This window comes from Aspergillus tanneri (assembly GCF_003426965.1).
Source record: "Aspergillus tanneri strain NIH1004 chromosome Unknown AapTan_8_pilon_pilon_pilon, whole genome shotgun sequence".
Taxonomy (NCBI): Eukaryota; Fungi; Ascomycota; class Eurotiomycetes; order Eurotiales; family Aspergillaceae; genus Aspergillus; species Aspergillus tanneri.
Genome location: NW_022984635.1, coordinates 232326 through 258812, shown reverse-complemented (window position 1 = coordinate 258812; position 26487 = coordinate 232326). Strand labels below are relative to the sequence as shown.

The window sequence follows — 26487 nt, the reverse complement described above, 5'->3', positions numbered from 1 at the left end:
AAAGGGTGGAAAATATACGGACGAACCTGGAGGGAAAAGGCCACGATAAAGGAGCGGGCGCCATCGCGGCCTGAGCTCCAATACAGTACTGTGAGGCCATTTTCGGCGCCCTCACGGAACAACGGCAGCATCCGTGACGATGAAGCAGAAGGTGAGCGTCGGTCAGCTGAATACGCGTATGAGCTAGTATCACCGATTATATAAGGATATGGATATGCATTGAAGAAAATGAGGTCTCTAACTATCTGAATCTATCTGGGAGAGCTGGATAAAAAAAGGTGAAAAACAAAGGAATAAAGTCGGACCGAGCGGATGCTGAATAATGGGTAATATTGGCCCACTTTGGTCGACAGTGAGCTTTTCCCTTACGGTAAGGGGTACTGGTTGGCTCTCTGGATCAGGAAGATAAATTACTTTGTAGGTACATCCAATAGGTACCCAGCAGGTACGGCAGCCGTCAGATGTTGGAAATTCATTTCTCCATCGGCCTGGTACCTTGGGAAAGAAAAGCAAGGGGATCAAATTGGCTGTACAGACGGTGTTACCAGGACCGGACCCGGACGATCCATGACTCAAACCGTACGGGTAATACGGGATGTATTGAGAGATCTGCGCAGTCTGGGGTCCGATGGTGGGTCTGTCCTGCCCAGTCAGAAGAGCGAGCGAGAGACAGATTCTTCTCTGGACGGAGTACAGGGTGGCACTAAGAGGCTCCACAGTTGCCTATTGACCACCCCATTATCCAAGAATTAGCCCCACCATCACTACCAAGCACCAAAATAACAACTCAAAATATCATTATGGTCACAACTCAGCACGTTGGCAACCATTACTCCTACTCAATATAAATACAATGAAGAATCATCATATATCGATATTTTTCACTCAATCTCCATCTAGATTTTTCGCTGTATTGGAAAATACCTAATATCTGCAACGTACCCTGATGCTGCTTGCTTACTAACTACTAAACGCCCACATTCATCCCAAGTGTCATACATTATTATCCCTTGGCATGGACTTCTCTATCAATAAAATGTCTGATGTCTCTGTCTCTACTCGATCAAGTTCGAAACCCCTTTACGCTGTTGTCTCTGCTGTCTCTGGGGACAATAACATTGGACCAACCTATCGAAATGTCAACATAGAGCCATTACCAGTCAACCCAATAATCATGCCGCACACCTTGTTCAACTATCCCTCATGGCAATCTGGCTCTTCCCCAACTGGCACGCCTATTTCTTACCTTCCGATAGGAGAGAGTTCTAATCTAGGCTCCAACCCAGCTTTGCCGACTAGGTTGCAACATAACCAGGTCGCGATAGGCTCACAGTCTGGGGCTTACAATAACGATCCCGGAAACAACGACTTTATGCCGATGCAAAATGGAACTCTGTCTAACAGCTCTGGCTACTACGGCGAGATTTTAGCGACCAATATTAATAGCAACCCTGGGGACCAACTAGTATCAACATTTCCAACCGAGGGCAGCAGTGAAGGCCGAACCGTACAAGGGCAGATGCATGAAGGGTAAGTTTTCTGCCTCACACATCACACATAACTTGGCATTTTTTAACTTGAGCCTAGGTATATTGACGTCCGTCAAGCTCTAAGGTGCCGGTGGGATGGCTGCACATACCGAAGACACTTCAACCGTGAGGCTGACCTTGTGCGGCATGTCAAAACCAAGCACATCTCACCTCGGTGTCATAAATGCGCAGTGAAAAGCTGTACCAAATCCTTCAATAGGGAGGATAACCTTAGGCATCATATGGCCAGGGTTCATCAGAGGCCACTGGAGTATTAGGGCTATTTTAGCTATTTAGCTAGTTACCATTCTGTTGTATTTTTGTGCGCTATATTGTTTTGTGCGGTTGATGGTGAACTTTGCCCTATACTGTTGTGATTTAGAAGAAGATTGATTGTACTAGTCCTTTAACCAAGGTATCCTCCTGTTAAAGTGCGGATTTATTCCCCTATGCACCCCTATCTGTTCATCGGAAGCAGAGATAGTGAAAAGTCCCATGCTGGCGAGGGTCCTCAATGCCACAGATGGCTAGTGGTTGCCATGTTTGAACACCATTGATTGCAGAACCAGAACTGGAGCAAGTGCCAGGAAGTGGATTCATGTCGCCGACCAATCAGCGGTGAGCAGATCTCGAGAGCTACGAGCGACTAGCGGTGGAAGACCATGTGCGTGACATTATTTTTTCAGAAATATGCAAGATTATTACCTAGGGCTCTAACAACTTTGGATCTCTAGCAGCACTCCAAAAAGTCTTTTTCATCTTTTCTTCACACTCCTCCCGGAAATATCACTCTGCACAATCTGTTGTCCCAAGGAACCAATGGTTAATAGTATAATGTGAATGATTCCTCTGCAGTCTTAAGGAAATCGGCTTCATCGTTAACTATACCCTTCTTTGAATGAGCTAACTTTCTGTCATCCTTATAATTCCAACAGTCGAAATCACTTGGCCCAATTTCCTTGCCTGGGCCGTCGTAGTAAATACATATCCAGAACACCACCCAAAAGAAGGATTCAAGGTCATGTCTAAATGAATGTTGCTTACCCAAGAGCAGACCTATTGCCATGGATACTCTTGTTCCTGTCTTCCCTCTAGCTCCAGAGGGATGTTCTCGTTGCTCCTTGATAGCAAGGTCCAAATCAATTAAGATTGCTGACCATGATGGATTTTCTGTATTATTATTCAGAATAAGGTTCCCTGTTGAAATGTCACCCTGTAAAAATCCAGCTTTTGTATGTAACGATTGGCAGCCTTCGTCGGTTAGCTGCTGTTGTGGAATTCAGGGGAAGTGGTGCGCAGGGAGCTATTCTACCAACTACAGGCCAACTAGCCCAATTAGGAAGTAGATGTCATTCAGTGGAAACACCAGGAATCGCAGTATCTCAACCAACTGAGTCTCTTGCATTCCTATCTGGGTGCTCTACTATCTAAAGGATTCCGGGGTTAAATCGATCGTCAGATACTCCGCACCGCCAAGTCGGGCGGATTATAGTGTTTCCGTAACATGCTGCAAGTCTTCCTTAGGAATCTGAGAATGAGTATATCGAAGCTAGTTGTCCAAAGATGAAGCTCTGATCGTACTGCGTGTCTCCATTCCTGATCATTGTATTTTAGTGCCGCAGCGAAGGTTTCGCGCCGCAGCTGGCTGTGCCAAGTATCAAGAAATGAGGTCTTATTGGCCCGTTATATTTATCGCCGGAGGAACTGGGTCCTCCACCAATCACTGCGGCAGGTACCGCAGTGGCGTCCTATTGGGTGGTCCTTGCTCAAGCCATAGAATTTAGCGTCAATTGAATCATCGGTGGATAAAAATACTTGTGATAACCCATTCTCTTCGTTTGCGAATGGTTCAGAACGCTAATATAGTATCACTGTTCCCACGAGGCGTTAATCTGCTTTCTTGTTGAGTTTCATACACCAGAATACCTGTATTGCGCCTGGACTTCTCCCTGGATATAGCTACAAGAATAACCCTGCCACCTCTGACCAAGGGCGATTCTCGCGTTTCGTCAGCTTTAGAAGAAGGTCCACCTCTTCCGTAGACCATGGCATACCCTTCCTCAAGCCTCCTTCAGGACGAATGTCACAGCTCAGTCACGGGGTTAGAGCCCTGTGTTGTCTTCCGGGCAATATACCTATAAGTCCTATCGTCACCGATAGACTCAATTCCCACGCGCTTGTCTGCCTTCCCTAAGTGCTCCTCGAACATGTCCTTAACACAGTTGGGCTTGCATCGTGAGCTAGGTTCTTTAAATTGATCTGTAACTAGGCCGGCGATGCTAAGCCCAGCCTGCAAATGCGGGATTTTACGCCGGGCCGCCCACACTGCAAGCGCGGTAAGTATTAAGCCATATAGAACATACAGCAGACTAAATACGACCAAAGTGAGCAGCGGAGCCCTAGGAATGCGGGCTGCGAGCACTGTCTCTTGTTCCTGTGCGGCTAATGCTGGCTGCTGGTCGACGCCTCGAGCACCCATGGCAAGAGTCATCTTGCTAAAGGCCATGGCAACCTTGTTGGCGAAATCCTGGCCAGTGGCGCTGAAGATTGCGGTTTGAGTGGCTTGTCTGAAGTTATGAACACAAAAGTCGTTGTTGTACGACACGCTCGTCTGCCAAACATTGCTCACGGAGGTGTTGCTGACACTAGGCACAAATCGGGTTATGGTGTTGTTAAGGCGGTCATAATGTCGTATATCGTGGTGTTGCAGCCAAGAATATACGTTTCCGTTCCATGGAGGCCTTGCACAAACTCGGTCGGATCCGGGACCACGCTATCATTTACATACTCCCCGGAGGCTAACGCGAAGTAGTACGGGTTGCTAACTCCGTAGTTTTCGCGTCCAGCTTGCCCTCGAAGAATGCACTTTCCAGGACTGCTCCGCCAGCGAGCCCATTAAAAGCAGCCGAGCAGTTAAAGACGGCCTGCGAGAGGTAAGGATACTTCTTCGAGATGAGCTGACACTGGGTGTTTGCATTCTGGCCGTGAAATCGCGTCTAAATAGGGCTGCGTGCTCCGGTACTCCCAAATATGTGAAGGGCTTTCCGTGCGGGTCGGTGTATGTATATACCGTGGCATCTGCGGAAATATTACTCATCACCTGGAATGAGATGGTTGAATTTTTCAGGCCCCAATAAGTAATGCTGCATGGTGGAAACTTGGAAGACCACGGATCCTGCGCCGCGGCAGAGTTGTTCGTTTTGAGGCATTCTGGCACAAGCCCGAAACTGTAATCAGGCGGTACGGTGGTGGGAGACACACGATAAAGGGCGCCGTGCTTGTTGTTAGGTGGAGCCAGGTATCAGCAACAGACACGAGTAATCTAGCCCGAAACCAATTAGCGAAAGTCTCGAAGATCAGGGTGAGAAGAATCGGTACCCTAGAATCGTTGCAAGCCCGGCAACACTGGAGGCCACAACGAGAGGAGGTGTCTGCGGCTGACGGTTCTTCCTCCACGAAAAGAGATAGAGAATCCAATTCCATATTCCACCAAGTGCACTCCCATCGATGAGTTTCAAAGTCAATGCCAATTGATATGGGGTGGGTAAGCGATCCACACAACTCCCTTGGAAATCGTAGAACAGTCGGCGTGCAATTGGATACGAAGCCAAGTGTAAAACAAACCCTGACAATAGGGGGCCAGAGAGCTGGCCCACGATGTAACAAAGAGGATAATACCGGAGTTCAGGCTAACATATAACACATCACTTTCATCTTCTACGGATGGCAAGCGCAGGCTTTCGAATGGATAGTCTCCATGATTAAGGCTGTAATGGAACACCATCACCAGCAAGGCGACCATCAGCCCCGTGATAGGAATAGTGACAACAAACCAGCTCCAGGCAATGCCTGCCGTGTGACTCGAGATCCCCTGAGCGGACGTGGTCTTCGACTTCCGTCGCAGCAGTGTAGAATCACACTCCGCGGTAACATATGTGGCCAGTCGAGCCATGGCTGACCGTACAAGATGCTTGAGGTGTAAAAAGATCGGTGAACTCCAGAGCTGTCTTGGTATCGAGGCAATTCTAGCCACCTTTATCCAGGAGAGGCGACATAAATACTAGCATGTCACAACTCGCAAGGCTATGCGTTACTCCTATTTATTCCTAATTAGACCTGAGCCTCCTTTCAGCCTTGCCCTGCTAGTTGCTAATTTATTATGGAATAATGACATTCCACTTGATCCGATACCTACTGCACTAAACGGTCGACTAGGCCTCGGTAAAACCACTAAAACCCTATCTGGAGAAAAAGTGGAAAGAGCGCCCTTGTACGATCACGATGCCCTTCTTGGCTTTTCTGGAGCACCGTCGATACCGACTAACTGACAGAAGCTCGAGAATTCACCTGGTCCCAATGGCTTTGTGAGTCCATCCACAGCCTCTAGTGTAGTTGGAATATATTGAATATCAATCTCTCCGCTATCGAGCACGCTGCGTTGATAATGGAACTTCACGTTTAAATGCTTGGTCCATTTATGAAACAGGATTCCGCGACAGTGCAATGGCGGACTGCTTGTCAGCCATAATCTTTTACCAGGGATTTTCTTGTTGCCCTCGCTTATGTATGTACTAAAATTGATTGGCTCAAGACGTGACAGCCTTGCAGCTACACATAGCTGACTACCCCTCCATTGCTGTAGCTTATTAATCATTCATAGACATTATTCGCAATCTACCAGACATCGAGATTGTTCCAAATCTTGCATTCTTGGGAGGACAGAATACTGGAACTGTACTGGTTCTCAGTGTTATTACGTTCTACGAGACAGGTAAAAATGGCATCCACACACGACGATTACACGGTCGCATGGATCTGCGCTTTGCCGCTGGAAATAGCTGCCGCAAAGATCATGCTAGATGAAGTTCACCCTCCGTTAAGTCAGACACACGCCGACCACAATGTCTACACACTTGGAAGTATTAGCGGTCATAATGTGGTAGTGGCTTGCCTCCCTGCTGGTGTCTACGGGACAATATCCGCTTCAACGGTAGTGTCACACTTGGTCTCTACCTACCCGAATATCCAATTTGGATTGATGGTCGGCATTGGCGGGGGTGTTCCAAGCAAGACTGTTGATATTCGGCTTGGTGATGTAGTGATTAGCAAGCCAACTGCTGCCTCGAACGGCGTTATTAAATACGACTATGGCAAAACAATTCGCAACAGACAGTTTCAGTATACTGGGTTGCTTAATAAACCTCTTCCAGTATTATTAAAGGCGGTGTCTCAAGTGGAGAGCGACAGCCTAACAGGAAAGAAATTATTTAGCAATATCCTGGTTGATGCACAAAGGAATGAAGAGACAAGAAAGCAGTTTTCACGACCAAAATATGACTGGTTGTTTCAACAGATATATAACCATAAAGAAGGGGAGCCCAACTGCTTTGCATGTGATCGGAATCAACTTGTGGAGCGCCCTCCATGAACTACTAATAAACCTTATGTCCACTATGGCTTAATCGCTTCCGGGGATCAGGTCTTGAAAGATGCTGCAACTCGTGATTTAATTGCTGGCGAGATAAACGTACTCTGTTTTGAAATGGAGGCTGCGGGGCTCATAGATAAACTCCCATCGCCTGCTATACGAGGAATTTGTGACTATTGCAACACCCATAAAAATAAATAGTGGCAAGGATACGCGGCTCTTGCTACTGCTGCCTATGCAAAAACTCTTCTTATGGTAGTTCCTATACATGCCAAGACTGCTGATCAGAAAAGACAAAATAATAAAGAGCGCCACTGGACGGTCCCCTTTTGGAAGAATTGGGCATTTATAGGTCGAGAAGAAGAACTTGTTAAAATAAAAGAGATAATCAAACAACAGAATAAGCCCTCCAAAGTTGCAATCTGTGGACTAGGCGGAGTTGGGAAGACTTAAATTGCACTTGAGTTAGCATACCGTATGCAAGACAAATACTTGATTTTCTGGATTCCATATACCAGCCTTGAGAGCGTGGAACAAGCATACATGAGTGTGGCACAGGAAGTTGGCATCCATGGTGTAAAGCCAGCAGAGGCAAAAAACAGAGTAAAAGCTTATCTCAGCCGGAAGGAAGCAGGGCAATGGCTTCTAATTTTTGACAATGCTGATAATATAAACATGTGGGTCCAAGGCAATACTGGTAAACCAGTCTTAACCAACTTTTTGCCCCAGAGCGAGCAAGGCCATATCCTCTTTACCACTTGCAATAGAAAGCTGGCTGTGAAACTGGCATCTACTTTTGTGGTTGACGTCTTCGAGCCAGATGCAGAGACCGGAGTCAAGATTTTTAAAAAAGCACTAATAAAAAAAGACATGCTTTACGATAGTGACAAAACTATTATTCTTCTTAAACAGCTGGCTTTTCTCCCCCTGGCAATTAACCAGGCAGCGGCGTATATAAATAAAAATAATATCAAGCTTTCTAAATACACCACACTCTTATATGAGCAGGAGTCAGATGTGATTAAGCTCCTAAGTGAAGACTTCGGAAATAAAGGGCGATATAAAGATACTCAGAGCCCTGTTACTACCACCTGGTTAATCTTATTTCAACAAATTCAGCGATTAAATTAGCTGGCAGCTAACTATCTGTTATTCATGGCCTGCATAAGTCCACGTGAAATTCCACAGTCTTTGCTTCCCCCAGCCATATCTAAAAAGAAGAAAATTAAAGCAGTTGGTCTTCTCAAGGCCTTTTCCTTTGTTAGTGAGCAAGTTAGAGACCATAGTCTGAGTGTCCATCGACTGGTTTATTTCTTAACTTAAAACTGGCTGAGAAAGCAGCAGCAATTCAGCCTGCATATACAGAAAACAGCAGACCAGTTGGACAGAGTTTTTCCAAATAATAACCATGCCAATTAAAATCTTTGGCGAGGACACCTACCGCATGCTCTTTCACTGATTGGGGAAAGTAACTTCTAAAATAGGCAGGAAAGGTACATACATTTGGTTCAGAATATTGGCAGGTGTCTGTGGGCAGATGGAAGATACAACGAAGCAGCTGTGATACTTGAAAACACTATAAGCATGCAAATAAATGGAAGCAGTGACCCTAACCAGCATGTCCGACCTGGCATTAACATACACAAATCAGGGACGATGGAGAGAAGCAGAGGAGCTCGGAGTGCAGGTGATAGAGATCTGCAAGCGGGTGCTAGGACCAGAGCATCCTGACACTCTGACCAGCATGAACAACTTGGCATCAACGTACAAGAATTAGGGATACTGGAAGGAAGCAGAAGAGCTAGGAGTGCATGTAATTAAGATTCGCAAACAAGTGTTGGGACCAGAGCATCCGGACACTTTAATTAGCATGGGTATCCTGGCATCGACATATTAGAACCAGGGACGATGGAAAGAAGCAGAAGAGCTGGGAGTGCAGGTAATGAAGATTTACAAGCAGGTGCTGGGGCCAGAGCATCCTGATACTTTAACTAGCATGGCAAACCTGGCATCAACATACAGTCACCAAGGACGGTGGAAAGAAGCAGAAGAGCTGCGGGTACAGGAGATGGAAATCTGCAAGAGGGTGCTGGGACCAGAGCATCCCGAGACTTTAACCAGCATGGGCAACCTGGCATTAACATACAGTAGCCAAGGACGATGGAAAGAAGCAGAAGAGCTGCAGGTGCGGGATATGGAAATCTGCAAGCGGGAATTAGGACCAGAGCATCCTGACACTCTGACCAGCATGGCAAACCTGGCATCAACATACAGAAATCAGGGACGATGGAAAGAAGCAGAAGAGCTGGGAGTACAGGTGATAGATATCCGCAAGCGGGTGTTGGGGCCAGAGCATCCTGGCACTCTAACCAGTATAGCCAACCTGGCTCTAACATACGAGAGCCAGGGACGATGGAAAGAAGCAGCGGAGCTAGGAGTGCAGGTAATGGAGATTCGCAAGCGAGTGCTAGGACCAGAGCATCCTGACACTCTGACCAGCATGGCTAACCTTGCCCATACTTGGAAATCCCAAGAAAAGATTCAATATGCCTTGTCTTTGATGGAAAAATGCGTTAAGTTGCACAATAGCGTATTGGGTCCTAATCACCCACACACCATATCCTCATCTCGCTCCCTCAGGAAATGGAAAGAAATGGGCAACCAGTGAACATGTCAAGTTCATTTCCAAGCAGAGTGTGATCTGTCTCAAGAAATCTTATCAGAATTCACCAGCAGTGATAATCACCAAACCAGCTGATGAAGAACACATTGCCCCTAGTCAAAGACAAGAATGACCAACATCTCCTGCGAAGCAGTTCATTGAAAATCATCTCTTCCGAGCCATCTTAGCTTCCAAGAGCATCTGACACCAGAATGCGACTATATTATTAGGGCGTGTCTGGGAACTGTGACGACCGGAGTACGGAGTCAGTTTGCAGCATCGGTTTGCAATATTGATTTGCGATGTTGGTTTGCATAGTTCGTTGTTTGTTCCATCTATTATGTTTGGTCATGGAGAAGCGGTGGATCGTGGTAGTAAAGGGAGATATATACTCCATTGCTCGCCTTCATCCACTTTCTTTCCTCTCCATGCTTCGTATTCTCATGTTCCATTACTCAGCATTAAGCTTCACACAACCATAGACTTTACCTACGTAAGTTATACACACCAGGGCTTGCGGGGTACACAATCGAGAGAAGTCAATTCCCGTTGGCGATACCGACACGTTCCGGATACCTCATCATCTAATTTCTTATCATTTTATATAGACGAGATATAGAACTGCTTTTTAGCATCTAATCTTTCGCACTATATAATCTTTTCCCTTCATAATAATTCCTTGCTGCAAAATAAGGCTATCCTCTTGGGTGCTGCTGAGATTTTAGCGTGCTTTACAAATCGCGTCCGGAATTAAGCCCAGTTTTCCCTTGTCGCAGTTATGCTTTCGTCTAGGTTATATTTCCCACCGTAACAGTGTATTTAGGTGATTCCGCACTTTTCGATTTGTAATGACTTGTTTAAGATGGATTTCTGGCTGAGATGGAAACGAGGAGCGGTCGCGGCACAAAATTGGTTTCACGTGTCGGGGTGCAACACTAGCCCCATTATGTTAGTAATTGTTAGAAAAAATACGAGGAAATTAAATTTAGAGTTCGAGTGAGACTCAAGAGATAAATTTGACTACCGGAGTACTGCTTCAGTCTATCGTCCCAATTGAAATCGTTTAGTTCGATATGCACTTGAAAATCGATCATAAGGTGAACCTCCATGAGGCAGCGCGACTGGGTAATTCACGCGCTGTGGAGATATTGTTGGACGGGGAAAATGTCAATTCCCTTGACAACAATCGTCGGACGCCTTTATCATGGGCAGCAGAGTCGGGACAAACGAATATAGTCGAACTGTTGCTCGCGAGGAATGACGTCGACGTTAATTGCGAAGACAAGGATGGCCGAACAGCGCTATCGTGGGCAGCAGGGCGTGGGCATAAGGATGTAGTCAAACTGTTGCTCGCGAAGGATGGGATTGATGTGAACCGCAAAGACAACCGTGATTACACGCCGCTAGGACACGCGGCATCCAGTGGGCGGAAACTCACGGTCGAGCTATTGCTCACAAGGGATGACATTAATGTGAACTGCAAAGACGACAGGAATCGAACACCCCTATTACAGGCGGCAGTGTTCAGAAGTATCGAGGTGGTAAAGCTATTGCTCGCGAGGAACGACATTGACATGAATATTGAAGACATAGAAGGTCGAACACCGCTCTGGTGGGCAGTCAGGAATGGGCAGAAAAATATGCTAAAACTACTCCTGAAAAAGCAATGTGCTCTCTGCCCCGGTCGAACACCGCTGTCGTGGGCTGCCGAGAATGGCCACCATTATGTTGTGCAGGTGCTGTTGGATGATGCCGATCCGAACTTCAGAGATGGTGACGGTCAGACCGCGCTCTCGCGAGCTGTGCACAACCGACGTGAGACCGTTGTGGAGCTGTTGGCACCCGTTGACACCATCACATTGCATCAACTTGTGAAAGAAGGGGACCGGGCCGCGATCAATCTACTCTTGAGCAATGAGTATGACCTCAATACGAGAGATGACCGTGGTGAGACACCATTGCATTTTGCCGTCTCCTTGGGACATCTGGAGATAGCACTAGATCTGATCTCCTGTGGAGCCGAAATTAATCCCCAAGACTGCGACGGGCTCACGCCGCTCCGCTTGGCAATGCAGAGGAGGAATTGCCATTTGATTCAGGAGCTGCTCAAACGCAAAGCACGCGTGGATCGTATCACTGCGAAGGAATGGCGCGATGCGTATGGAAAACAAGACCGAGATATTGTGCAGTTGTCCGAAGGAGATGATGGCACCAAACGGGTGGACTTTGTATCCGACTTTCATGAATTGTCGAATTCCGGAATTGATCAACGTATCCTGTATGTTATACAGCTTTAAATTCTCCATATCGGTCTACTGATTTTTCAAGCTTACTCGTGGATGACTCAGACGACTTGCTATGGTCGAAAATCCCAATCCCCGGCTCCAAGGAGCCACTAGTACCAAATAAATTGCACGTTTCTCTCCCAAGAAAAGAAGCCGAGGGTGACTTTGCAGTTTCAGTTTCTCTCTTGTTTCCCGCCGAGCAGGGCTCATCCGGGAAATACTTCAGTGTCCCCACTGGCGGCAAGAGCAGAATTGCATGGAAAATAAGACGACCCACGAATCCGAAGAGTGAAGCATGGAGGCCAATTGTATACTTTAGCACGCTCCCATACGGCTGGATACCGAGTGATGGGATGGATTTATTCAAACAATTTATTGTCCACCTAAAAGAAAGGTGGTTGGGACTATGCCAACAAGCCGAGGAGCATCTATCAGAAAGAGTGAGTGGTTCTTATATTTCCACTTCGATTTGGCTTGATCTAATATACCAGCGGTACAGCGCCTGGGTCAATTGAGTTCTAAGGGCAAAAATCCGAAGCTAATCGATTGTCTCGCCAGTGATGCGCAGAAGTGGACTGAGCTTCGGACCATTTTACTAAGCCAAGCCCGTGAGGCTAGGAAATTCGTTAACGACTACTGTCAATACTACAACGTGAACTCGATTCCAAAGGAATTGATGCTATTGATAGATGAGTTTGAACTCAGTATTAACAATCAGATTGGACAGTTGGATCAAACCGTCCGGGATCTTCTACAGATTGTGAGTATAGCATATCTCTCCAGGAAATAATCACCCAAATTCACCTTTAGCAGGAGTTTGCCTGGGTTTCAGTCACAGAGACAAGAATCGCAACCAGACTCGGTCAGAATATGATGCTCCTTACATACGTCAACATCTTCTATTTGCCGCTAGCAGTCTGCGCAGTAAGTACCTCTAGCTTGCTAAATACTTATGCCATCTGGAACATCTGTTCGTACGGACAATGAACTGAGCTCGATATTTAGGCGCTCTGGGCCATTCCAGATATCCAGAATAGTAGCACGAGAAATCCCTTTATTATCACTTCTGTAGTTGTTGGCCTGATTACATTTCTGGTCGCCTTTAACATGGAGAACGTCAAAGGGTTCATGGGAAACGTGTGCCGGCAATGGAAAGAGCATATCGTGAGAAGCCGGGGTGAAGATCGTGGGGACAACAGGGGAGAGAAATTTCAAGATGTTCATCCTACTCAGCAGACACCATCTGAAGTGTGGCTTGTGGGAGACTCCGTACATAGGATAGTGGGATGGTTAACAGGAAGGAAGCAGCTGAGCCAGCAGAAAGAATCGAAGTTGGATGGTGCTAATGCTTGCTGATTATTATGTTTTGCCATTGGAGGATCACATTTGCAAAACTTTACTGATCCTTGGATCGGTAAATCTCTTATTCGCATTCCCCTGCATTCAAGGTTAGTGGAACAACCAGCACAGCCAGCTTTTTTCGTCAACTGCATTTATCACCTTGTATGAGCCGTAATTTTGCATCTGAAGATGCTGGCTCTTTGTATGTTTCAGGCACTCATCAACCTCAGATGATATTGATTGATATTAGAAAGAAAACCAAGCACGAAGAGAGAAAGAGAGAATCCTTCGTGGGATCGAATCCATCCACATGTGTGGTTCTCGTGATCAAGTTCACAAGTTCAGGTCCGTGACGCGTATCTAGTAATTTAAGAGAAAAATTATATTAGCGGATACCTACCTGCAACTATACCTTGCCAAAGCCTGTCCACGGGCGAGGGTATGGCAAGATATATATTGCTACTACAGAATATAGAGCCATCTGGTATAGTAAATTATTAAAGATGGTAAATTCATCTCCTACAGTCGTTTTAGGATAATTAAGTAGCTTATGTAGCTTATTATGATATAATTTATTACTACAAGATCTCTGTTATGGAAAGACTATAATCTGCCTGACCTGGCGGTGCGACGTTTCTGCATGAAGATTCCATTCTACCCCGGACACTAGTAGAGAGATGAGCGCAAAAGAGGTCGAGCAAAGAGACTCAGTTGGTTGAGATACTGTGATTCCTGGTGGTTCCACAAACAACATCTACTTCCTAGTTGGGCTAAGGGTCGGCCTGCAGCTGTTTTATAGCGCCCTGCGTATACCTTGTCCTGAATTCCACAACAATCTCTATATGTCATTTAATATATGTGGCTCTATGGCTTCATTTTGATGCGCTGGTTGGCTTGAAAATCGTGCAGCAAGTGGAAGCGTGCGTCTGGTCGTGACCGATGATAATTCAAGAACTAATACCTCTGACCTAGACACCGAAGCTACCTCCAATACATACTCAGCCGAGGCTCAAAATCTCTCCTTGGTGACCAGGTTTCAGGTCTCACACCTTCGAAAGAAAGCGAAAAAAATAATGGTGAATTCCACACAACTAGATCCCTCTAGACAGAGGCTAAGTAGAAACTAAGAAAATCGCTCATCTGGAACCGAAACAGACCATACACTCGCCCCTCCATCTGATCCCGTCCCACTAGTCACTACGTACAACCCCCCTGACGAGCCAAACGCTGCAGAGCATGGCGCCGGGATATTCCTGACAACCACCTCGGCCGCTTTCGCTGTGGTATTAACTCTGACAACCGTATTCCGTTGAAAGTTCGCCACAAAGGCGTCGTCCGACCAGTGTGCTAGCGTAAAACTATCCGCGCCGACCAACGAGGCCCCTTTGGATACCACCTGTGCTTTACCCGTTGGCTCTGCAGTGATGGGATCGATCGGAATGCGCGCAAAGAGACCCTGAACGGAGTTGGTGTAGTAGAGATATGGCGCACGGTAGCGGACACCGTTAATACCCTTAGCCATAGTTGGGTCTTTGAGGACGACCTTTACGGTGCGTGTCTGGAGGTCTAGTCTGTAGACTACCCCTGCGAGGGTATTCGATGCCAGAACGACGGTGGAAGAAAGGGTAGTGAGACCGTTGAGTGTGCCGCCGTTTCCGATTTTCTCGATGAGTTTGACAGCCTGAGGGGCACTGCCGTTGTTACTCAGCGTCCAGAGGGAGCTTGCGTCGTGGCCGTTCACTTTGGTCCGGGCAAGTATGGCATAACGCTCGTATCCGAGTTCCGTGATACCGGTCAGCCCGATAGAGTCAGGGAAGGTATATAGCGGCTGGGGGGGTCCGTGTTGATGCGCCGTGTCGACTTGGTAGACGATTGGCCGATCGTAGCGGCTGAACTTGACATACCAGGAGGCTCCGTAGCCGGCGATATCTTCGATCCAGGTACCATTGTCGAATTGATGGTATTTTCGTGAGTCATATTCGGCTTGACAGAGGTTTGTGGCTGCTGCGAGCAGCAACGATAGGACGGAAATAACTCGCATCTTGTCTAGTATCCGATGTAGGTATGGGGTAAGAAGGGTTGAGATTCAAGTAGCGAGATACTACACCTAATTAATATACGGGTCGGATCTTCTGACAGCTTTGATATTCCGAGCCAAAAACACCAAAAATAGCAAAAGCTGCACTGTGGCCTCGTGTTCCGGAACGACTAGGCTAGGGATCTCAATCCTGATGGCGAATTTCTGCCTAGACAAATGTCATCGTATTCGCATGGCCGGCCATTGGCCATTTTTAAGCATTGAGCCAAGACTTTGCCAGGAACCTTTGATGAACCCCACATTTCCGGCGCTGATCTTCATTCTCCCAAGGCCGCGATGCGGGACCATTCGTGGGTAACGTCCAGACTTGCTGGAAGCTCATAGGCGGGGTGGGCCTAAACTAGTCAGTGTTACAGTGCAGTCAATGCTTATTCGATAGGGAGATGAATGTGTGAAGAAAGAACAAGATGGGGGGCAATGAAAGAAGTGGGAGCTTGAGATGGGAAACAAGGTCATGAATGGGAAAGGGGCAGGGGAGCAGATAGGGACGAGCGATAATCCAGGTAAATAAAAATGTCAAACCAATATACCTGTAGTGCTTTTCATGGAGGGCTGATATAAGGGAAGGGGAGAACCACGGAGGGCCTATGACACAGTTAAATGTAGTGGCTCGGTCTGTTGGCTGGGATAAGATCGGCTGAGACACGGTGCTGACGACATAGCTGGTAGCGAAGATCAAGTAACCTCGGCTATTGGTATCCGGATATATATATCCTATATTCCTTGATCAATACATGCATGTAATCAAATCGATATTACTTCTCTGTAAATGTAGAGGAACTGAACAGCACAGCAAACTGGACCAACAACCATATGAAATTACGCTCTCGTGGCATGGGTCCTATTTTTCTACTTCCATAAACTCCTGGATTGCTGTACATGACTGTTCTGTTTTCTTAACCAATATGGCCATAAGAGGGGAGGTAGCAACATTAAAAAGAAGACATTTTAGTTTACATAATACCAACCACATAGTTGATTAAACCAACACTACAGGAAGCGTCTCTCATATTTATGAGTTGTTTAGGGCTAATGTAAGTATGCACTGGGCCAACATCCTGTTAATTAGGTCTTTACCATCCGTCGCCCTATATAGTGTATATTTTGACACTAACAAGTGTAAGAGCATATATATCCCCCATGCGCACCGGTGGGCCTATCTCCATAATCGTAGCTACTCTGGATCAGCTTCAACCTTACGTTGGATGCCCTCTAGCAGATCGTCCATCGCGTCATAAACAATAGCAACTAATTCATTTGATTCTCGGTAGTTTGATGCTTCTTTCCCGAGAAAACCGGACAGCCTATGCCACCATATGCTATGAGTCGTGATTATGTCGCAAACAAAAAGCTCTTCAAAATCGAGATGAATTAGACTCACCATACTCATACTCACTACCAAGGTGATAACATAGACACCTACACTTCTTCCACCAGATGTCTCAAATACACTTTCCTGTTGCTGATCACCCGGTAACAATCCGTCTACATATTCAGTCCTCCTTTCACTTCTTGCAAGCACGCAGTGCCTCCAGTCCCCAGCTCTCCGCGTCTATAGCCATAAAATACTGACCGGATGCCATGGCTTCTCCAACACGCCCATCTCCAATGATAGGGGCAATCCACTCATTGAAGTGAGATTCGAAGTCTCTATCCATCAGATAGCGCCAATAAGATGACCAATCGTATCGTCCTATGATAACACATCCTTGTCGATGTGCTTGTTGCCATTGCTTACAGCTCCAGGGCACCAATCACTGTCTGGATTATTGATTGCTCGGACACTGCGTTGAAGCTTCATCGGATTCACTGACTCATAGAGTGCAATCCACCCGGCAAGAGTCTCAGTATTGCTGTGAATATCAGTGACAGAGCTGGAGTAATACAGCCGCACTTTCCACATTGCCGGATGGGCAGCATATTTGTACGTATAGACAAACTGGCGGATTGTGCCGTCGAACTCGGAGAGGCCCCTCGGGATACTATTGGCTCTAGAGGTTAGATTTGACTATGTTGCACCGTAGTAGATTGGAAGGGTCTTGCCCCAGAAGAGTACACCTGAGTCAACATTGGATGTGGAGAAATCCTTAGACAGCATTCCATCTCCATCACGAAAGGACCTTGTAGAAGTAGGATACAAGTATGATGTCATGTCTGTCTCGTTCTCTTCTGACTTTCGCGCAGCACGCTTCTGCTGAAATTCTACTCTCCGCTCTGCCCGCTCTGCAAGCCATTCAGCTTTTTGCTGATCCTCCTTATCAGGGTTATCGCAAAGCGATAGACTTGGTAAGGAGAGATATTCTTCCCGAGAGACTTCCACATATTTGCTTTCCGCTCTGATGTTTTCCATGATTCAACAAGCTCGTTCCTCGATTGCCGGAGATGGTTATCTGGCCTCAATATTCTCACTAGTAATCGCTATCTTTTCTTCCTCGCTTTTCTCTAAAACCATCTCATCCCATTCATCGATCAGCCTCTGAAATGTAGCAATAGCACCTTATTTTATTGTGTATTTTTCTTCCATCTGGGCCTCAATCTTGGCGACCTTCTCATCACTTTGAACTGATTCGCCTGATTCTTGTTTATGTTCTAAGCCTAGCAACTCGTGTCTCTTCCGCAAAAAAACTCAAGCGCATGAAAGGCATGTCTCCAATGATTTAAATGCCAATCACTTCAGGGACACGAAATCTCGACGTGCAGTAGAGACTGTTGTAACTACCCAGTTGGGCCGACTGGCTGAACCCTCACTGCTGGAACATACACTGCCGATGCTTTCCGAGACCATCCTTAATAAATCCTGTATCAGTAATGCGCACGACAGCAGCAGCCTTTGTGAATAGCACTTACTGAACTTTGCCTTCTCTTCTCTCTAGATCCGACACCGTCGATTTTCCGTCCTTGATGTGGGAAATATGGTAAAGTAGGCCTGGAATTTATGTAGATTTTGAATTCATCTTCCATTTCGTGGCAAGTTTCCAAATACAAGTTGAGGTGGATAAGGTTGTGGAACTCAGGGGAAGTGATGCGCAGGGAGCTATTCTATCAGCTACAGGCCAACTAGCCTAATTAGGAAGTAGATGTCATTCAGTGGAAACACCAGGAATCACAGTATCTCAACCAACTGAGTCTCTTGCATTCCTATCTGGGTGCTCAACTATCTAAAGGATTCAGGGTTGAATCGATCGTCAGATACTCCGCACCGCCAAGTCTGGCGGATTATAGTGTTTCCGCAACAGATAACTTCCCAGAAACTAAGTTGATCATGCTTAGCAACGAAGATCTACACCACTGATCGCACTCAAGGATTGACCATTGAGACGAGACGATGCACAATACTGTGATATCACGTGATTATTTGTTTGCATTGTTTGTACTATTTACTTCTCGACATTGCCCCTTCTACCTTCTTCTTTTCCCCACGCTTGAAATTCTTGTTAAGATATTAATAGCATCAATTCAATCAAGTTGTCCGGCAGTCACACATACGGAATGAGATGGCCAGCCAATTTGATCAAATTGGTGCTATCTAACCAAAATTTCAAGCGCGAAGAGGAGGAAGAAAGGGTAAGGGGCAGTGCAGGGAAGTAAACAATAGGGGTGGTGAAATTTTGAAATCGGAAAACCCTTTACGAAATATTGAAATTTCAACTTTTTTTTACATTTCAATTTCATTTCAATATGATTAGTCATAAAAGATAGTAACTGAAGGCTTTAATTAAGTATTAGTACCTTCCTTCCACTGCCCCCCACCGCCTTCGGCTTAGGGGGTTCACACCGTAGGCACAATTTACTCCATAAACCCAAAATTGATGCTATTCCCTTTATACTGCCTTTCACCCTGAGTATTGATAAAGTAATGATCTGCATCTTAGGTGGTTGCCTAATATGCGGGTTCACGCCCCCAAGTACTTAACCCCTTTTCCTGTATTGTAGAGAGAGGGAGCACGAGTCAACCATCCAAGCAGGTTATGGTAGTTATCGTGGTCTAGGATATCAATATATCGTTCCCTATATTAAGCAACTGTTTGTGTGAAGCTGTTCGATGAGCTTCCTGCTTATCTATCCAAAAGGCTTATTTCTCTGCTGCGCTGTATAATTTTGTCCACTGCTTATACAATCTCTTCTTTTGTATAGCTTCTTTCTCTCTCCTGACCTTAATTGGCCGATTGGCATCATTTGTACTGAGTATACCAGAGCCTCCGATTTTTAAAATCCCTCTCTTGGTAATTTATCACCTCCTGGGGCTTGCATCCGTCACATTCTACTAACTGTATCGCTTATTATTGCAAGCTTTTTGCCGTATGTTTATGAAGGTAGAATATATGCTGAAGGCCACGCTGGAGCTTTAGCGTGAGACTCTTGGTGGTAAATATCTTTGAGAGCTTCGGGTTCTTTTCAAAGGCCTTGGGCGACCTTTGGAGGGGTATTTTCTATGCTAGAAGAAGAGAGATTCGGAGAAAGTGTTGATTCGCTGTATTTGCGAAGGTTGGGCGCGGAGAGCTCTGGTATAGGCGGAAGTACATCTTGAAGCTTTTGAATAATAGCAGAGCTATCTGGAGGGTATATACTACGTTATTTAAAAAAATTGCGAATGGTTTGCTGGTTAAAGCTCTTGTTTTGGACGCTAATGATATCCATCAGGAAATCCACCTTCCGCGCGGGTAGGTATCCAACACCTTGCCATTAAGAGGCTGGCAAGTATGAGTCGTATAAGGCCGAAAACAAAAGGGAATAATATAATAATCCTTCCAGAGTTATAGAATTTAACAGTTTTATAGGACATGTAGCTGTTGAATATTAACACACTTTTTTCACCCATTGTCGTCCGATCTTTGTAGCCTCTATAAATTTTTGAAGCCATCTAATAGCAATTAAATTGTGAATATATCTCTTTGGCGAAACAGCGGTCTAAAAGTCCGGTAGATAAGGGTAATTGTACCAGCTTTTTATAAACATTTTACCCTTAAAAAATAAACAGCGACCCCAAAATCCACCCATCGGCAGCAATATACTTAATCACTATGATGCTATTAACATGATTAAGCTCAGCGAGATCAGGGTATTCTTGTGTATTAGGAGACCTTTAAGCATGTTTACAAGCTGATTATAACATTGCTGTAGGTATCTAATATTCTCTGCGACAAGACACTTCTTATTCTTTGTTCTCTGTATTACAGGGCCTAATATAAGATATTCTGGGGGTTTTTTCTCTAACCGATACACCCACATCTTGCTAATTTTATGATCCAAACCATTGCATACGAACGCCCGATTTGCCCACTCTGTAAGCATTTTAGGGGTAACAGGGAGATATAAATTTATGCATACGAACAATCCACTAGATCAGAGCTTTCTCCTGATACTTATTAAGAGCCTTATTTTAAGGTATACGGACGCTGCGAGGCTGTCCCCCTGCGAATGCGACCGCGTAGCGTCTCGTATAAAGTGCCATATTCCCGTATAATCTTCGCTAAATTCGGTTCTTTTTTTTTTTTTTTTTTTTTTTTTTTTTTTTTGGTGCTGAGCGGCTTTACAGGCCTTGAGTAGACGAGATTCATCTATTTTGGGCGCCTTTGGCATGGTGGGTGGATGGGAATAAGGTCAAGAAAATAGATGGATAGAATTTTGGGTTTACAGTATGCACCCCCTAAGCCGAAGGCGGTGGGGGGTACGGGAAGTCTCTAATATAGTTAGCCAATCGTCAAGCATGTGACATCAAGTCTTACCTTTTTGAGTTCGTACAGTACAATTGCACCCCTTGACGGGCGATTTCTTCGACACTGCGGTAAAAGCCAAGCACATGGCTGTCGACATTTAGCTGCGTGTTCCGTTCAATGCGTTCCAGGACCTGTTCGGCTGCTAGTTCTATCTCATCCATGCTGTTGTAGTGGAGACGTGGCCTTTTTGGGACACCTGCGGGAGGCTCCTGCCCCTCTGCTTGAGGCGATATCACGTTCCTCGCCATCACCACTGAAGGGCTCAATCAAACAAGTATCAATCGAAAACGATAGGAGTTACGAGTAATTTATCAAATTCTGATCCGAATCCAGCTTATTTTGGTGGCGTAATGTCAAAAATTTGATACACGCAAAATGAGATGTTTGTTGTGGTCTGCAGCTGAGTTGCTGGTTAGAGTGACGGGATGCGTACATAAAAAAAAGATTCTATACCTAGTGTGGCTGCTGTGACACCTCGCCAGGATTGTTGAGTGGAGATCTACAAACTTCTAATTGGCTGTTTACATCGATCCTCGCAAGGAATGTTCAGCTATCACTGCAGATCTCGATGCCTCTGATTCTCTGTGGTGAATGGCCTAATGTCGAGCTTGCCGATTTTCCACGCCCTTCTCTTTCCCATGGGTAGGACCACCAATAGAGACAACAGAAAAATATTCGTCGGCGAAAAGGCTCTGTATTATGAGCTTCGGATCAACCGAACGGAGGGAGGGCTTGCCATTTTGCGCCCAGACAAACACATCGCATGGACAGGTGCCTTGGAAGATATGGACGGCTCCTAACATTATTTCAAGCGGGTTATTCAACCACAACCTCAGAATTAGAATGACTTACCTCAATAACATAGGTATCCTACACATAGCTAAACTTTGAGTAGATCGCAGTAGAGGAAATTCATCAACAATTCCTTATACTAGGACATGAGCGTGGTGGTTACTGCAAAGCTGCTCGGGGCATACAAAGTAGTTGCGATACTTCACTAGTATTCACCAGCAGTCTTATTTACAATAGTAATAGCAATTCAATTGTTTATAAATTGAAAGGCCAAGTAACTGGCCCACAACTCAAGCAATGTGGCGGGCAAGCCTGCAGGATCTAGCATAACACATTGCTAAAGCTCAAAGCATGCCATTGTCGTCCTATGCGAGCCCTTGCCTAAGGTGGCAAAACATTCCCTGCCAGAACTTGTTTCTCCAGTGGATTACAGCTGACAGACCGGAAGAGAGTCCATCGGCAAACATTCAGCTTCAGATTACGCTGAGAATTAATTATACAATTCAAGCTGGAGACCATATATATGCATGTATTTTCCTTCCTAACGGCATTGTTTCCACCGGTTTCTCATCGTTTATCTTGTATAACACTTTACCTCCATTGGTTGTGAAAGGCTTTAGTTAAGATGTTGTTTTCGTGGTGTTTGTGGTTTCTTGCTGCCCTGAGTCCCAGGTCCCAGGGGCCTCGAGAGGAGTGGCGACCAGGGCCGAGGGAATGTACTCCCGATGTCCGGCCAGTTCGACAAGAATGGTTTGTAGAATGAATCGCCCACTGCAAAAATATGTTTCACTGTGCTTACGGTAGAAAAGGGGCTCTCTTTCAACGGATGAGAGACTCGATTACATTAATGCTATAAAATGTATGCAAGGCAAACCCCCGACCTTGCCTCAAGACAAATATCCTGGTGTTCGTCACCGCATGGACGATTTCTCTGCGTAGGTTTATTTACCATAAGAAGCTGACGCTGGCTAACTTTCAAGAACCCATATTAATTACACCCTTTCCATTCACCTAAGTGGCATTTTCTTCTCCTGGCATCGTCACTTTGTCTGGTTATGGGAGAAGGCGCTACGCGAGGAATGCGGTTACAAGGGATATCAACCGTATGTACTTCTACTATTGTTGGGAATATCCAAATACTAACTGCACCAGGTACTGGAATTGGGCCCTCTCAGCTAACAATCTATCCGCCAGCCCGATCTTTGACGGATCCGCTACCTCTCTATCAGGAAATGGTGACCCAATCAAGCAAGAAACATTACTTCGGCTGGAACCCACTAATATTACTATCCCGATGGGTTCAGGTGGGGGATGTGTGACCAATGGCCCATTTGCTAATATGATGCTTAACCTACCAGAGCTCTCCATGGCAGGGGACGAAGAATTCCCTCCTAATGCCTTTGATTACACCCCGCACTGCTTTACACGGAATCTGAACTCTTACATGTCCAACGCCTTTACCAGCCAGGCGGACGTGGACCGGTTGTTGAACTCACCAACAATTACCGATTTACAGGTTAACATGGACCTCAGTGCCTGGCCTGAGCTGAGAGAAATGGGAATTTTAGGTCCCCACACTGCGGCGCATATGTCCCTTGGACGTACCATGCAGGACTCCTGGTCGTCACCGCAGGACCCGTCATTTATGCTCCATCATGCCCAGGTCGACCGTATCTGGTCCCTGTGGCAGGCTCGAGGTCCAGAGAGTCGCCGGTGGGCCTTGAACGGCACGAGTACCGTCTACAACAAACCGACAACACCGGAAGTCACTTTGGACACGGAATTAACTTGGGGGACGCTCAGCGACAACAAGTCAGTGAGAGAGGTTATGAGCACCGAAGCGTATCATTTTTGCTACGAATATGGTGACTGAGCGTAAAAGATGATAGATCTATAATTTTTGAGATTCCTGGCGCTACACTAGGAGTCTGGCTTCAGCTGGGATTATTACTACAAAATACTAGCCTCCTGCTACTGGATGATGTATAATGCTAATCCTATTCTAGAGCTTGTAAATGCCATTAACCGCGTGGCTTGCATGTGGGCAATGTTGGGCACGATAGGACAGGATAGATTAGAAAAAAAAAAAAAAAAAAAAATCCAGACTAAAACTATCGCCGCCTAGACCGCTACCCCGGATGGCCACGAAGTATATAATACAACTCTTGAAGACCGCCACTTCCGTCTATCCGCAGATATATTCCAGCACCTCCGTAGAAAGCCTATTAATTAGGAATTACTGTTAGGTGTGGGTGCGTCACCTAGACAGTGCGCTACTATATAAGGTGCTCAGGAATATCTGATCCCATTGGGATCGGATATAGTGGTCTTTTCGTCCAGTGGATTAGTTAGGATCCTGAGCTTGGCTGTAACAATTAGATCCGCCTCCAAGGACAATGTCGTCACAGCAGCTCATTGGTTATGTATAAGCAGGTTCCACTTGCATTTAACTACCAAAAAAAACAATTCTATATATACCATACTGCAGATAATTAATGTACGTCGCCGATTCCAACCAGTAATGTTCACCAACTATCTGGGTAACTATTACATTATAGTCAAGGAAACGCCGCCTATAACTAAGTTACGTGGGGATAAAGCACAGCCCAGTATAAAAGAGAATTTTGCATAGTTAATTGGTCAGTGGCCGGCGTGCTAAGGTCAAGTCTAAACTAGATTAATAACGACTATTTTTAAATTACCTGGTGCAATTTACCCACGCCGGCGACTGAGCCTATGCTATAATTTATATACTTAATATTATAATAATAAATCTGCGTGGGCTCCAGTCTATAGGCCAGGGTTCTTGGGCCGTGCTCGGTGGGGTTACAGAGCATAAGGCGCTCCTATATATATCTTGATTGGTTTTGCACTATTGGGCCACGTCGTGTTACTGATTTTTTATGGGAAGTGGGAGTGACCCTGAACAGGGAGGACACAACTTGTTTAAGGAAAGATGCACTGTTTCGGTGGCTGGTGGAGAGGAGTCCTACCTACAGATTTTTAAGCCTGTTTATTAAATAATTTCTTCCTCTCTCTGGACCTCTACTTACCATCTGCGATCTCTTTGTATATCTTTTGTGTAGTCACTGCATATGAGCTGAAAATCAGGTAGTTCACGGCGTAGGGCAGGGTTATTGGGGGGAGCGGAGAATCAAGGATGTCGTATCGAACAGGGTTCTTGTTTTACGCATACATGTTTTATTTTTTCGAGATAGCGATGGTGTCGAAAGAGATCAGATACATTGAGTGCCGGTCTTTCTGGTTGCTAAAATTGTATTTTTTTCTGCTAACTGTATGATCTGCAGGATCCACCACTATTAATACTAGATTATTGGACTCCTATGTTGCCACTTCTGCAGACATAGTGGAGTAAGCTGAACAATACCTGCCTTGTTTTTGTGACACATTCGAGCTAGAATTTTGTAAGAAAATCAAATGCATCCTGCAGACGAGCTCCACAATAGCAATATTTTCATTCGGCGAGAGATAAATCGGTGGCTGGCGGAGTTGACATCCTTGACTGGCTTACCACAATTATTATGCTGGTCTAAGGGGAAATGTGATTGTCAATCACGGTACCCTTACTCACAGGATATAACACAGAATAATTGTCGAACAATAATTCTTAAGAGTATTGACCTTGTCCTATGGCGAGACTTGTAATACAATCGTGACTCTAAAGTGTTATGCCCCACACCGTGATTGAGCATTCGAGTTCGTGTCCGACATTCGGCTAGTCCCAAAGAGGAAATACAGTACGATTGATAAAAATGTCTTATTCGAATGACTCGAGCTAGTTGGCTCTTCCTGATTATCTATGTTGATGCTCTGCTTGTTTCTTTGATCTTTTCAGAGGTGGTTTTTGACCTACACTGATCACGTGATTTGGCCTAAATGGGTTTAGGCCCATACTATCTAACAGTTTGTCATTCACTCCATTGTCTCACAATGAGAGTCTCTCTGTGGTTAGCGAGCTTGAGTACATGTCTCCACATTCTACACCCTCAAATAACTATTCAATTAGTGCAATTAACAAGCTAATTGTTGAAGTGGTATTCGGACCGATTCCTCCCTAGCGCCTTGGCTACGCACAATGGTGTCAACCCCCGAATCCTCTATCCCAGAGAATAGAATGAATAGTGTGGCATCTAGATGAGACGTTGGATATATATCTAGTTGAATATATACGCTCCTTAGTAGGCTACGTGCGTGTGGCTGGTATAGCTTCTCCTGCCCTATTCCCCATTTCCCCTGTGCACCGTGGACCCTGTCAAGGTTTTCACAACACTAATTTATCTTCAGCCTCCTGTATATAGCCTCGTTGGGCAACTTTCCACCCCTCCGGCCGAAATGACATCTTTGCCATCACAAGGCAGCTTATACGAACGAGGCGCTTCTCTTCCAGTTGAAAGCACCAACTACAAAGAATTGGTCGCCATTGCCCTGGGTGATCAATGGCAAGAGCCAATACGTTTCTTGTCTATGCTTTTTCAGCGTTGAATAATGCCATGGTCTCGCCTCGGACGGCAGCGGGCCATGTGCCTCCGTCATATGATACAAACAGGTGCATTAAACTCCTCCCGGGAACTGGAATCAAGGATGGGGTCATGACAGCAAATATTTTTCGTGCTG

At 45.7% G+C, this 26487-nt stretch overlaps 9 protein-coding genes across 9 annotated transcripts; 5 read left to right on the top strand and 4 right to left on the bottom strand.

Moving 5' to 3' along the window:
* Positions 1 to 1036: 1036 nt before the first annotated feature.
* On the top strand, positions 1037 to 1659 carry ATNIH1004_010713 (uncharacterized protein; the record flags this gene model as incomplete). The annotated part of the gene is made up of 2 exons (XM_033575281.1): positions 1037 to 1530; positions 1608 to 1659. 2 exons carry the CDS (start codon positions 1037 to 1039, stop codon positions 1657 to 1659), a joined length of 546 nt encoding a protein of 181 aa, XP_033421136.1.
* A 1953-nt stretch (positions 1660 to 3612) lies between these two features.
* Positions 3613 to 5481, bottom strand: ATNIH1004_010712 (uncharacterized protein; the record flags this gene model as incomplete). The annotated part of the gene is made up of 6 exons (XM_033575280.1): positions 3613 to 4174; positions 4252 to 4302; positions 4356 to 4453; positions 4791 to 4851; positions 4908 to 5094; positions 5154 to 5481. 6 exons carry the CDS (start codon positions 5479 to 5481, stop codon positions 3613 to 3615), a joined length of 1287 nt encoding a protein of 428 aa, XP_033421135.1.
* An 825-nt stretch (positions 5482 to 6306) lies between these two features.
* ATNIH1004_010711 (uncharacterized protein) lies at positions 6307 to 6957 on the top strand (the record flags this gene model as incomplete). Its single annotated transcript, XM_033575279.1, has 1 exon — positions 6307 to 6957. The coding sequence occupies one exon, from the start codon at positions 6307 to 6309 to the stop codon at positions 6955 to 6957; it is 651 nt and encodes a 216-aa protein (XP_033421134.1).
* A 1942-nt stretch (positions 6958 to 8899) lies between these two features.
* ATNIH1004_010710 (uncharacterized protein) lies at positions 8900 to 9625 on the top strand (the record flags this gene model as incomplete). Its single annotated transcript, XM_033575278.1, has 1 exon — positions 8900 to 9625. One exon carries the CDS (start codon positions 8900 to 8902, stop codon positions 9623 to 9625), a length of 726 nt encoding a protein of 241 aa, XP_033421133.1.
* Positions 9626 to 10692: 1067 nt separating this feature from the next.
* On the top strand, positions 10693 to 13260 carry ATNIH1004_010709 (uncharacterized protein; the record flags this gene model as incomplete). The annotated part of the gene is made up of 5 exons (XM_033575277.1): positions 10693 to 11897; positions 11948 to 12344; positions 12404 to 12664; positions 12718 to 12828; positions 12910 to 13260. 5 exons carry the CDS (start codon positions 10693 to 10695, stop codon positions 13258 to 13260), a joined length of 2325 nt encoding a protein of 774 aa, XP_033421132.1.
* Positions 13261 to 14368: 1108 nt separating this feature from the next.
* Positions 14369 to 15286, bottom strand: ATNIH1004_010708 (uncharacterized protein; the record flags this gene model as incomplete). The annotated part of the gene is made up of 1 exon (XM_033575276.1): positions 14369 to 15286. The coding sequence occupies one exon, from the start codon at positions 15284 to 15286 to the stop codon at positions 14369 to 14371; it is 918 nt and encodes a 305-aa protein (XP_033421131.1).
* A 1562-nt stretch (positions 15287 to 16848) lies between these two features.
* Positions 16849 to 17693, bottom strand: ATNIH1004_010707 (uncharacterized protein; the record flags this gene model as incomplete). Its single annotated transcript, XM_033575275.1, has 3 exons — positions 16849 to 16993; positions 17047 to 17332; positions 17402 to 17693. 3 exons carry the CDS (start codon positions 17691 to 17693, stop codon positions 16849 to 16851), a joined length of 723 nt encoding a protein of 240 aa, XP_033421130.1.
* Positions 17694 to 20990: 3297 nt separating this feature from the next.
* On the bottom strand, positions 20991 to 21308 carry ATNIH1004_010706 (uncharacterized protein; the record flags this gene model as incomplete). Its single annotated transcript, XM_033575274.1, has 2 exons — positions 20991 to 21024; positions 21070 to 21308. The coding sequence occupies 2 exons, from the start codon at positions 21306 to 21308 to the stop codon at positions 20991 to 20993; spliced, it is 273 nt and encodes a 90-aa protein (XP_033421129.1).
* A 1462-nt stretch (positions 21309 to 22770) lies between these two features.
* ATNIH1004_010705 (tyrosinase family protein) lies at positions 22771 to 23725 on the top strand (the record flags this gene model as incomplete). Its single annotated transcript, XM_033575273.1, has 3 exons — positions 22771 to 22787; positions 22833 to 22955; positions 23005 to 23725. 3 exons carry the CDS (start codon positions 22771 to 22773, stop codon positions 23723 to 23725), a joined length of 861 nt encoding a protein of 286 aa, XP_033421128.1.
* Positions 23726 to 26487: the final 2762 nt, after the last annotated feature.